At 39.3% G+C, this 12,319-nt stretch overlaps 2 protein-coding genes across 3 annotated transcripts in view; both read right to left on the reverse strand.

Moving 5' to 3' along the window:
* The window catches only part of LOC116704713 (protein FAM83F), a 9,459-nt gene extending 4,463 nt beyond the window's left edge, over positions 1 to 4,996 (reverse strand). For both annotated transcript variants that reach the window (XR_004335763.1, XM_032540334.1), the window contains exon 1: positions 3,749 to 4,996. Coding sequence is in view for 1 of the 2 variants with exons in the window: in XM_032540334.1 (XP_032396225.1) it covers positions 3,749 to 4,234 (486 nt within the window). In the remaining variant the exon portion in view is untranslated. The remainder of the gene's footprint in view (positions 1 to 3,748) is intronic.
* A 422-nt stretch (positions 4,997 to 5,418) lies between these two features.
* The window catches only part of LOC116704738 (GRB2-related adaptor protein 2), a 7,534-nt gene continuing 633 nt past the window's right edge, over positions 5,419 to 12,319 (reverse strand). The window contains exons 2-7 of the mRNA XM_032540347.1: positions 11,179 to 11,266; positions 9,637 to 9,728; positions 8,999 to 9,121; positions 7,766 to 7,928; positions 7,584 to 7,664; positions 5,419 to 5,872 (exon numbers count right to left, since the gene is read on the reverse strand). Coding sequence (XP_032396238.1) covers positions 5,687 to 5,872; positions 7,584 to 7,664; positions 7,766 to 7,928; positions 8,999 to 9,121; positions 9,637 to 9,728; positions 11,179 to 11,256 — 723 coding nt within the window. The 5' untranslated portion in view covers positions 11,257 to 11,266 and the 3' untranslated portion in view covers positions 5,419 to 5,686. The remainder of the gene's footprint in view (positions 5,873 to 7,583; positions 7,665 to 7,765; positions 7,929 to 8,998; positions 9,122 to 9,636; positions 9,729 to 11,178; positions 11,267 to 12,319) is intronic.

Here is a 12,319-nt window from a genome sequence, read left to right on the forward strand (position 1 = left end):
ACATGCTGTTGCAACAACTAGTAACGTTAGAAAAACTACAACGCCCCACCGGATCTAGCTAGACCGGAAACAAAACAACAAGGCACGGCGCACACACTTGATTGGCTTGCGAGCCGGCCAAAGAGTAGTAAGGTTACGTTTTGAGTGGATGGCGAGCGTGAGACGCTGCAATGGATGACAGTAAGATTCTACATTTCTACATTACATTTTAAAAGTTACCAAATGGTTCCATTGACAAGAGCAAAGTGATCTGTGTGTCCAGTCTGAAATACCACTTGATGGCCAACCAGACAGCTGATAAGAATTTTCCGCCCCCCTCCCCCAGTCAAAGTATTTTTTTCCTCCTTTTATTGATGGACAGTGTTACATTGTGTGAATGACTGCTTCAACTGAGAATGTTAGTGTGTACATATAGCCTACACTACAAATAGGCATATTGCCTACACTACAGTAGGTTATATGCCAAGAAATCAAGGGACATTTAGAATAGCTACAAATGCGTGGTTGATTAAATTGCGAGTTAACTATGACATTAAGGTGATTAATTAATCGCGATTAAATAGTTTATAGTTTGACAGCACTAGTAAATTTTATGAAATTTCCTTTGCCTTTTGGTCAGTTTTTTAATGATACTGTGAGCAAGAAAACACTTTGTAACCATTAAAAAGGAGAAATCTTAGCTAAGACTGACTACTGTTTCTCATTTATTTTATTTTTCTAAGGACGAGAAAAGAAAAAAATCAATAAAATGCTTACAGGCAGAATGTCTTATGAGACAGCTAACAAAGAAAACAGCAGGTGAAGCTAAACTGTCTAACTGAAGCACTTTGCGAGCCAGGGATAAAGTCACCCTAAGGGCCCAGTGAGGCCAACATGAAAGAGTCCTAGCTGCTTGCCTTGCAACAATAGAGAAAACCTCTGTATTATCCCTGTGCTGTGGTCCAGTCAGGCTGACAGATCATAGAGATAGAGCTTTACAACAAAAAAGGAGAGCAGTTGAGGTTAAACCTGTCTTCAGAAAGGCTTCCATGCAGCTTTTGCTTTCTCCTCTCACAGAACTTTGGGATTAGAAGAGGATGGAATTTCGCTTTTTCCAAAAAGAGAAATTCCCAAATTAACAAAGAGCCAGGAGTTGTGTATTTAGGCGAAACCAAACAAATGTAAAATAAATGCTATCCTATATAATAAAATGCAAGGGTTAAAACCACTGTGTCCAACTGCATTGCAGTGTAGAACATTTTTTTTTATCTTAACAAAATAGCGATAAAACAGTTGCGGGTTAGATGGATGAATGTCAGGATGAAGGTCAACTAATGGAAGTTTATAGAGTGGAAAAGCACCATTAATGGTCCCCCCCCCCCCCCCCCCCCCCCCCCCCCCCCCCGCATCGGTCGTTACACCCAAACAGTGTTAAAGTGTTGGTTGGTAAACAGTACACAGAGTTGATATATGAGCCTCATTTTGGCACTACACAGAAGGTACTGTGTATTTTTGAAGACCATTTAACAGATGACCAAAAGTGGAATTCTCAGTCTTATACACTTCATAGATAAAAGAGTCAGAGCCACAGTACTGACAGAAGCTGCATGTTTGAGAACAAAAGGGAGTCCTTTTCAGACAAGTCAGGACTAGTTCAGTCCAAGCAGAGGAGTGAGGTTAAGGAAATGTGTGTTATTCAACTGTTCCACTGTTCTCCTGTTCATGGAAAAAATGTCTCTCTAAATTCGCAACAAATGTATCTCTGTTGGGCAGAAAAAGGCCTGTTGTTCCCACCCAGTGTCTCACTGAGGAAAATGCTGAGTGGACTTGTGATGGTTACAACAGAGATACAAGCTGAGACACGTGCAGACAGTAGGTTGCTGAGTGCTGAGAAGCCTACTGACTGGATCATCATGAGAAAGAGACAACCAGTGAGATGAAATATAATAACCGCAAAGGTACAAAGATGAATATATTGCTGCCTGGAGAACTGGTTGGCTTTCCAAGGCAGTAAGCATGAGGCAAAAAGGTCTGCGTTACCTTATTTGACAGAAGGCTATGCATTTACCTGTTATTGCCCTAATTAACAAAACTGGTCAAAAGAAATATTAATATTTAAATCGATCACCGAGAGAGTCTGGTAAAGCCTACCTCTGGAGATAAAATGCTCTCATACTCAAGTTTATGTTCTGCTTGTTTGGCACAGGTTCCTGTATGCAGGAAAAACCCTAAGTAAGTATTTGACACATGTCTGACGTGCGCCTTGACCCAGTTTTAAAGAGGCATAGTAAGGCAGGGTGAGTGGTACAGAGCCAGTGCTCTTACTGTGAGCAGGCGGAACAGATGACTCAACATGAGTAAACATTATGATGGGCAACTGTAGTACACAGACCCAATTCAGGCTCTTGGTTACTGTGTAAGGAGTTAGTACTCACTTAAACAGTCATTCACCCCGCCTTTATACAGTTGCATAAGAGAATACTGTCTCTCTTTTTTTAAGAACATGACAATAAATTCACTGGTTCCAGCTTCTCAAAAGTAAAAAATGTTGGGTTTTGGGTTTTATACCATTGGATAGTAGATTTATTGATGATTACATGTTTTAGTTGTAGCCCTGTAATGGCCATGGTTTTGGAGTTATGTGTCAACCATGTAAGACTCGTATGTCTACATACTTTCAGCCATAGAGTGTAGCACTGTTGATGTAGCACAAATGAACCATACTACACTATTATAATTTTTTTTTAAAGGCAAACTGCCCTCATCATAAATAGGCTACCATTATAAAACGCTTTTTCCACGTTGACCTAGGCCTATATGTTGATGTCGCCTAGACTTCGGCCAAACGTCTTTATTTGTTTGCTGATCGAGTTTGCGTTCGCTTACTTGAGCATTCACAAAACCCACTGTACCTTATTTCGCCCCATCCACTGAGGTTTAGCTCAACACGTTAGGTCATTGCCTTAGCAGCATCTTAATGTTTCCAGACCAGAACTAGCCTACATATCAATTGTATACAGTACATATGGTTAGGCATGTGTGTTATGAATTGGCCAGAGGGAATTACAGAATTTAGGCAGGCAGAAAAGGCATAATAACAACCTGTAAAGGGTGTGTAATTTGTTAGCTGACACAGAAAACAAAACTCTCACTCACAAGAGCTGTACAATGAATCGCAATTTTATCCAAAATGGCAATAAGGACTGGTGCAATATTTGTACCAGCCTACAAATCCTACAGAAAACATCTTTGTTTGGTGGAGATCCTCGCAAAAATCACACAAACACATTTTGATGACAAGAATGATACAAACATGAGCATTCCCTTCAATATCGTGAATCATATTGTAATCGCGATATCAGTCAAAATAATCGTAATTAGATATTTTTCTTCATATCGTGCAGCACTGCTTTATAACACTGTATTCTTGCTCAGTTACAGTTAAGCTCACACGTCTGTCCTAATTGTCTTAACTGGGTATTGAGATTTGTTATGTGTTGAAGTGGCTATATTAAGTTTGGTATTTTGCCCATAATATTTGGCAGAGGGTAAAGTTAACCTCACACGTTTGTGTTTAATGTGTGTTTATTGTTTTGACGCGGCTGTATTACGTATGGTATTTTGGCCATAACACAACTTGGTAGGCTACTAAAAAAAAAGTTGGACTGTGGCATTTTAATAGCTAGGCCTACTGATAATACAAATGGCATGAATTATCTTTATTAGACCTACTTAGCCCTGCTCACGTGCCCCTATCTGTCCCCCTCACCTTACTGGCCCCCTGGATGAGTCGCCGCACCACCTCCTTGATGTGAGGTCCGTTTTCTTTGGGCGGGTGTGTGTGTACTGCTACCCGGGTTATCCCTTTGAACAAGCCCCCGCTGGGCCAGCCGATATCCAGCGGCGGCACCTCGGTGTCAGACATCTGGGGCCAGTAGGTGGAATGGACCCCCGAATCTGCGTCGGCACCGGCGGCTCCCTCCTCTAACCAGCCCGTCGGGGCTTTGCTGCTACTGTCTTCATTATCTAAGTCGTACTGCTTAAAAGTATTCAACAACAGTTTGACTTCCCTGGCCGACAAAAAGTCTTTCATGTTGTCGTTTTTAAGTCGCGTTTTGAAGGCGCCGTCGCCGTTCTTGAGCAGCTCCTCGATGGCCGCGCGCTGCTCCTCGCTGTAATAAAACTCGGGTTTGGACTCCGGGACCTTGGCTCCGATGTGGCCGTCCTCCATGCACATGAGCTGGGATTCGGCCATGGCTGTCCTGGAGCTCAGGAGCTCTTACCCTCTGTGGGGTCTGTTTGTTGATACCAAAAGTTAAAGTTGAGTGTTTGACGCCCGGGCAGGTAAAGACTGGGAAAGTTTTCACGCTACCTGGTCGCGAGGGAGACGTGGGGCTCGACGTGGGGCTCGTCACTGGTGTTGCCTTCAAGTGTAAATGGAATAAAGACGACTGCAATCAAGACACGCAAAAGAGACTGCCAAAGTGTAAAATGTTGCCTTGATTCGATTACTCATTGGCAGTGAGAGCGTTTCAGCGTGTTTTGACATTGAATAGCTTACAAATTAATAGTTTCCCGTCACATTTTAGATTTTGGATGAAGCCTAGCCTACATTTAGTCTAGTTATAGCCCCAGTTGACATATTCTGTTTATGTTGTCATGTTATTTAAATTGTATGTTTACAACCCAAATAACTAATCTCTGTACTAATTTAACCATTCAAATATAACTTGTATTAATCTTTTTTCAAATGGAATGATATGATTTAGGATTTCCAATCAGAAGGAACGACATACAGATGGAACTTGAACGCAGCCCCATGTATATTGTTCTGTACAGTACTTTGCACTGCTTTTTGCACTTGGTTAAATTAAGTCAAGCTGCAATTCATTGTCTTAGTAGACATACAGTTGATTCCATTTGACAAAGACTCCTCGGTTGTCTCTGTCTACGTTTTATTCTCTGTACTCTGTAACCCTGAAACCTGAAAACCGTACAACTTGTAATGAAAACATGTATTAGGCTATAGCACATGTATGAAGTAACCTAAAAGGGAAAGTAAAAGTAGCTTTATGCTGTACCTAAGTACAGGACTTGAGTAGATTTACATTCCACCACTGGGAAGGACAAGTCAAGATAATTTGTTAACCATTTTTAAAATCCACAGTCAACACTCATGCAATTGTTCATCACTGTTTTTACTTTTCAAATATAACAATTTGAAAATAAATATGTAATAGTTGATATCAACATACATCTTAAACTAAAGTTATCATGTTTACGATTACTACAATATGTAAACCTTAACGATTCTTTAAGAAGACCTAAAAACAGCCAAACAGTCCTCCTATTATATCTCCTATACATCCAATTGTACAGGACAGAAACAGAATGTGTGTGTGTGTGTGTGTGTGTGTGTGTGTGTGTGTGTGTGTGTGTGTGTGTGTGTGTGTGTGTGGTGTGTGTCGTGTGCGGTGCGGTGCTTGTGCGGGATGGTGGTGCGTGTGTGTGTGTGTGTGTGTGACTTAATGAACAAGTTAGTCTTCATTTCTATCCCAGACAGCTAACTCTGTTACAACACTGATGCCTCTGCTGCTAGTTTCAGGGTTCTGACTTACTGTACGTTAGGGTTGAGGTTACGGTTATTAGCATTAGGCATTTGGATAAAAAGTCAATGCAACATTGCGTGTGTTTGCATGTGCTCCTCTCAGATGGGTCGGGTGTAGTTGGATGGGAACAGGCCTGTTTTGCCCCTCAGTAGGCCTTTCCACCAGGCCTGTTCCGAGCTCTCCAGGACCTCGATGATGTCACCGGCGTTGAACTCCAACTCGTCCTTCTCTTTAGCGTGGAAACTGTACAGAGCTCTGACCTGCACATTGGAGGAGGCTGTGTGCTGGGCCAAGAGAGGACAGACAGGATGAGACACAAAGAGATGCACAATCTCCATGAACCGTGTGTCAAAAATGTTTTAGGAGGGTACAATATTATAGCATTGGGTTTCAATTTCAATTTCTGTGTGCTGAGATTTCTAGACTGTGTCATGCTAGGATTTAATTTGATAAAAAGTGTGATAAATGTAAAAGTTGTTAGAACACTACATGCTTTGAAACTGCATTGTTATTACAGAAGCTTTGTCATTTTGGTTTTGAATCAATGTATAATTTCTTAGGACAATTACATGGAAACCCGGTCACATGAATATATTTGAAAATAAAATATAGATATACTGTGTATATATATATATGTATATATATATATATATATACAGAGAGAGAGAGAGAGATACATGGAGATATGCATGAGGAACTTTTCATAAGATCATCTCTCAATGCAAATCTATATCAGGATGCATAGTATCCTGGATCCATGAAATAACTGGCCTTTAAAAATATAACTCTGCCTGCCTCTATGGGAATTTAACATAGGGGTGTGTATTTATGCCCCCTCTATTTTAAAAAAGAAGATTTATTTATTTACAATACGTTATTCATTCACAAAGAAAATTAGTGTCATTAAAGGTTGGATTTTCCTAATTATTTTGAATTAAGGCATTAAGATCAATTTCTCTTTTTAATCAACTTTACCATGGGTGTGTAAACTTTCTCAAGCCACTGTGTGTGTATACATACAGTGTATCGATCAATATTTAAATCCATCAACATCAATAAATAAGGTCTCTGTTGTAGCTGTTACTGTGTAGCAAATGAGATGTTATGAATGATGAAACGACGCCATGTGGCATAAAAAGATGTAATGTTTTAACATGCTTAAAAAAGATTGATCACTTTTTTCTAGGCATTGGCATTTTGGAGACACCCCAACAACATCATACGGTCCAACAGATGAAATTTAAAGGTGTGTGTGGTAGTTAGGTGACTTTATGTGCCAGATAAAGCCATGCTTTCTCAAGGGTTTTAATTGGCTTCATAATGGAACCTATTTTTGGATTTCCATTTATTTTTCTGTAGAAATCCCCTTTCTGTTTTTCTTTCTTCTTTTGTTCACACTTACTTTTTCTTTTCTTTTGAAATTCTTCTTTTGCTTGCTCACATTCTTACCCTTTCCTCCTCTTGTTCTCTTCTTCCTGATTTCAAACCATGCCAGAAGCATTAAAGATTGCTGGCACTTGACAGACCGCTCTTTAAATCATTGACAGGGCGTATTCAGTCTGTACACATTTACCAGCAGGTGCTGATCATCAGTTTACTTCCTCTTGTAATGAACCAGAAATTACAACTGGTAGCTCAGCTTTCTGCCTAACTTCACATTATTCTGCAATCTTTTTGGGTGTTCCCCTTGGTGCATTTTACTGTACTGGAATGTAATACACCAGGTTTGTTGACACTTACTAGGAAAGGCAAGGAAATATTCCTAGAATAATAACAAACACACACACACACACACACACACACACACACACACACACACACACCCTCAAACCAGAGTATCGTAATTGGTTTGGATTTGTTTACCTTTCTAACAATATGCACAAAAAATGCTGGACAGAGACATGTAGTATGTTTACACAATCATTCAGACAGCACGCACACCCATCAGTGTACACACAGAAGAACAACACATTCATACACATTACTGTTGAATACCTGTCGTGGGGCAGGTGTGGGTGGGCATTCGGAGATTGGAGAAGGGGGGAGAGGCGGTAAACTGTCTGAGCGTCTTCGTTGCTGTTGAGACACAAAATAATTAATATCACCTTTTTATAAAACATTGTGTTCACTGACTAAATACTACATCACTCACGTTAAGATTCCCATAGCTTTCCTACCTGTTGTCCCATCTCGTTTAGGAGTACTGGATCCTCTTTGGAGATGGAGGTGTTTTTGTAATATTCCACCAGTTGATTGAGAGAAGAGAACTTTTTGGACCACAGGAAATACTGCCCTCTGCTGTCCCGCAGCACCTTGAAGTGCTGCACACCTGCCGCATGTCTACAGTGGAGGACAATACAGAGAAGGCTTTGTTTTGCTTTGCACGCCTTCTCTTGTGTCATGAAGGTCCCAGCACAATACTTATGAATTCAGATATAGAATTTGTCTCCATTGTAAGTACATGTGAGATGCATTACATGAGGGAAAACGCTGCTTGGCTTCTTCTTAACAGTCTTTTCAACCCTTCACATGATGTTTCCTTATGGTGAACGTCTGCACCGGGGTTTGTGTCATTGAATAAGCATGTTTTGTAGGAGGTTTGGAAGCTTCAAATTTATCTACATGAATTAATTTCACTCTAGATCAGTGAGTATATACTATGAGTAAAAGCAATGACATCCCTGCATTATTGTCACATTGTTGCAAGCTTAGAAATGTCTCTGAAGGAAAGTGCACCTGCTGGAGGAAGTGGTGTGCTCAAATAGTTATAGATATAAAAAAGTACAACATTCAAACTGCAAATAGAAGTACTAAATGTGTCACAGTGTGCGTGTGCGTGTGTGTGTGTGTGTGTGTCAGAGAGTGAGAGAGAGAGCGAGAGAGAGAAATGTCCACTGAGAGGAATAAGGCAGGGAGATCACTGACAGGCATCAAAACACAAAACAAAGCAAAGATATCTTAGAAAACTGGAAATGGTGGATGATCTTTAAAAGGCCACTTATGTGGTAAGAAAAATCTAATAAAAGCATCCCATGATATTACACGTTAAGTAACAATGTTTTGTTGAGAACAAGTTTTTTACACATGAATATCTCAAAATTCGTACAAATAACACCCCACTTGGCTTAGAAAAGTCGACGTGTACTGTGCGTTAATGCAAAGTCCTGATGTCATGTTGCAGAGTTGCAATACTAGTCTCCTTGGAGAAGCAGCATAATGTCAGATTTACCTGCAATGTACTGAACATGTACGTGTATTGGGCATCAAGCAAAACAGTAAAAGCCACCTCTGTAGCAGTTAGCAGTCACTTACCACCTAGAGAAATCATAACTCTTAGCTTAATGGAAAATAGTAACCACATTTGTCTCTGGCTGGCTTCATATGCAGACATAGACATACACTAAATGCACCTGACAGAGATGGAGAAGTCACTCTGAGTTACGTTTCGGCTTCCCCGTATGATGAAGGCCCCCACAGGCTGTAGCATCAGCTTCTCCTCGGCATCACTGCGACTGTAGTCCTCCTGGTACCAGCTGGAGTCAGGGATAGTTCAGGAATAGTACGTCCACAGAGTATCGAGGCCACGATGGTGATAAAGGGAGCATAAATGATCAATTATTCATGGGAGAAAGGGTGAGAGAATGAGAGGAAAAGGAAAGGAAGCATGGACATGAAGACAAGGTTGATCACATAAAAAACAAAGATTATTATTTTTATTATAGGTTCAATACAATGCAAAGATAAACCAAGGTATAAAACGAATGAAACTGCTAGAAACCTGGAAAAATACTCAAGTAAAGCTGTTATTTTTAACTTTTTTTTTTAGTGTGATGTGATGACTGTCTTTCCAATCTATTTACTGTGGAGACAGACGCTCTCAGCTGTTCATTCTTCCATTCTGCATTTTATTAATCACATCCAACGTGCAGCAGAAAATACCATGTAGCAGTAAAAGTCGTTTCAGTAAGACAAAACATGAGGGTTTTTTTTTTTTTTAAATGGGCGGGGACTTGGTGCTTGGTGCTTTTCGGCTTTGTGTGAGTTTTACCTGGGCAGGTGAATGTTGATGAAGTTTTTGGGGACAAACCCGTCTGATCCATGGAGTTCTGCTTTGTACCAGTTTCCGGTGGTCTGCAGAATCTGACACAGTGGGACACAATTACAGATACAGAATACGGAAGAATGGGAAAGAAATGTATTGGAGTGTTGAGTTTAAAGTCAGAATTTTCACTTTAATCTCAGACTTCTGACTTTAGTCTCAGAATTCCGACCTTTTGACATTCATTTTTTGAAGTCTACCTTTTTATTTTGAAGTTTAAAAAAAGAAAAAGTTAGAGTTCTGAGAAGAAAGTCAGACAATTCTGACTTTGTTGTTTAACATCAGAACTCAATACGTTGTTTTTTACATGTGGTCCTAATCCTCTTCCATACACGTAAAACACATTCACTCCAAATGTAAAAGTCACAACAACCCTGTTTTCTACATTTTGTGATGCAGAGTGGACCCATTCAATGTCTCTAATTTCCCCAAACAAATTCAAATCTGATTCATAGCTCTGGTTGAGATGCAAAAAACTATTCATTTTTTCCATAACTTGACTTGGAGAAACATATAGAGAGAAATATAGAGTTTAGACACTAGCTGATCTTTTCATAGGACCGTTGTGCAGATGGTTTTTATTTTTATTGATTAGACCTTAAAGTCATCAGATGTCATTTTTTTTATCTCAACGTACAAAAAACGATCTAGTGAGAGTGCATCCTTGGTTTGTGGGATTTGTGAAAAGTCTCTCAGAGGCAGAGTGGTTTGCTCTTGCGTTATAATTTTTCTCTTTTATGTTGATGTCATTGTTGCATTTCTTTACTGTATTCCGTACCAGTTTGCATTGAAATGTAAGACACAATGTGTTTGCTGAACACAAGACTACAATTAAAGGACTTTGCATTTTCAATGTTCTTACTGTTTAAAATGTCCTAATACGTCTTCTTAAACTGTTAATTGATTGCACTGCTGATTCAGGTTGAATCATGTCCATACTCATCACTGAAACTTAAGAGGAAGACTAATTATTGTTACTATACTGTAACTGATACTATGCTGTCAAAACAGAAATATGTGTTGTATTTTCTCCTCGCCTTTGCTATTTTGTTTTTTTACACTTTGCCAAAAGACATAAAGATCACCTTGCAACGACTGTCCTCTGATATTAGGAAATTAACTTGTATTAGAGCAGCAGGATGCAGTTTCACAACACATGATATAACCTGCTGCACAAACTGTAAAAAAAAAACAAAAAAAGCAACGCAGAGAACTGTGGACACAATGATGCAAATACCGTTGCTCTCACGCTGGCTGCATGAATGTCCTGAATGTCCAGTCTTGTAGGTGATAAGGATTTACATGAAACCACTGCGGGCAGACTGTAATTTGAATGAATTTTTTGTTGGGAGCTATTCATAACTTGAAGAGAGCGTAGGCCTATACTATGTTGTTGACCACAAAAAAGTAGGAACTACCGTAGGTACAGTGGAAAGTGAAGGAGTGTTTTGTGCGAGCGTGTTGTGCAACACATGTGTGTATGCTGCTTGCCTTCAATCGCTCTCCCTTTTTGAAGCTGAGTTCATCGCCAGCTTCAGCTTCATAGTCGTATTTGGCTGTAGCCTCCATGGTTAAGGAGCTAATAGAAAGGGAGGGGAGGAAAAGAGGTATGACGACGTTAAAGCAACACTGTGTAACTTTTTGGACCTTAAAATAATGTTTCCAAAACCGTTTCAGTGGTTAGCTGACACTCTCACAGTCACTTTCTATTATTCAGAAAGAGAACTCAAGCAGTCGTGAGGTGCTTGAAAGTAAGCAAATAGTCTCACACTCCGGCTCCACATACATTTCTCTATTTATTCTGACAAAGTTCAACCCTCAGGACTTCTGCAAATTGTTGATTTTGAACAATTTTGTCATCACAATAAATAGAGAAAAAAAGTCACTCACTCTGGCTCTAGCCTCATTTTTTTGCTTACTTTCAACTCTACACAAGCAGTACACAAACAACCCAATGACATTTGCATTAAAAGTAAAAGTTTTTAAGAGGTCTATATACAGTGCACATCGTAAGTATAGGAACCCATGCTTAAGTTGACTAAATGAGGAATCAAAAAAATCATCTTTTGGAAATTTACCTTATTGCCTTCATTAAAAAAATGAGGAAAAATCCAACCTTTAAGGAAACCAGTTTTCCTTGTGAATGAATAATTTATCCCAAATAAAGAAATGTTCTTCTTTAAAATACAGGGGGCACAGGTATACACTCCCATATGTTAAATTCCCATGGAGGCAGGCAGATTTTTATTATTAAAGACCAATTATTTCATGGATAAAGTCTCCTTGTCCTTTGGAATTAAAATAGCTCCAGTATCCTGATCCAGGAAATAACTGGCCTTTAAAAATATAAATCTGCCTGCCTGCCTCTATGGGAATTTAACATGAAGGAGTGTATTCTCATGCCCCCTGCATTTTAAGGAAGAACATTTATTTATTTATTATAGGCCTACATTATTAATTCACTAAGAAAATTGGTGCCCTTAAAGATTTGATTTTTCCTCATTTTTTATTTAAGGCATTACAATCAACTTCCAAAAGATGATTTTTGTATTCCTCTTTAACTTAAGCAGGGGTTTCTATACTTATGAGTAGCACTGTATATATATATATATATATATATATATATATATAT

The sequence above is a fragment of the Etheostoma spectabile genome, chromosome 2 (genome assembly GCF_008692095.1).
Source record: "Etheostoma spectabile isolate EspeVRDwgs_2016 chromosome 2, UIUC_Espe_1.0, whole genome shotgun sequence".
Classification (NCBI taxonomy): domain Eukaryota; kingdom Metazoa; phylum Chordata; class Actinopteri; order Perciformes; family Percidae; genus Etheostoma; species Etheostoma spectabile.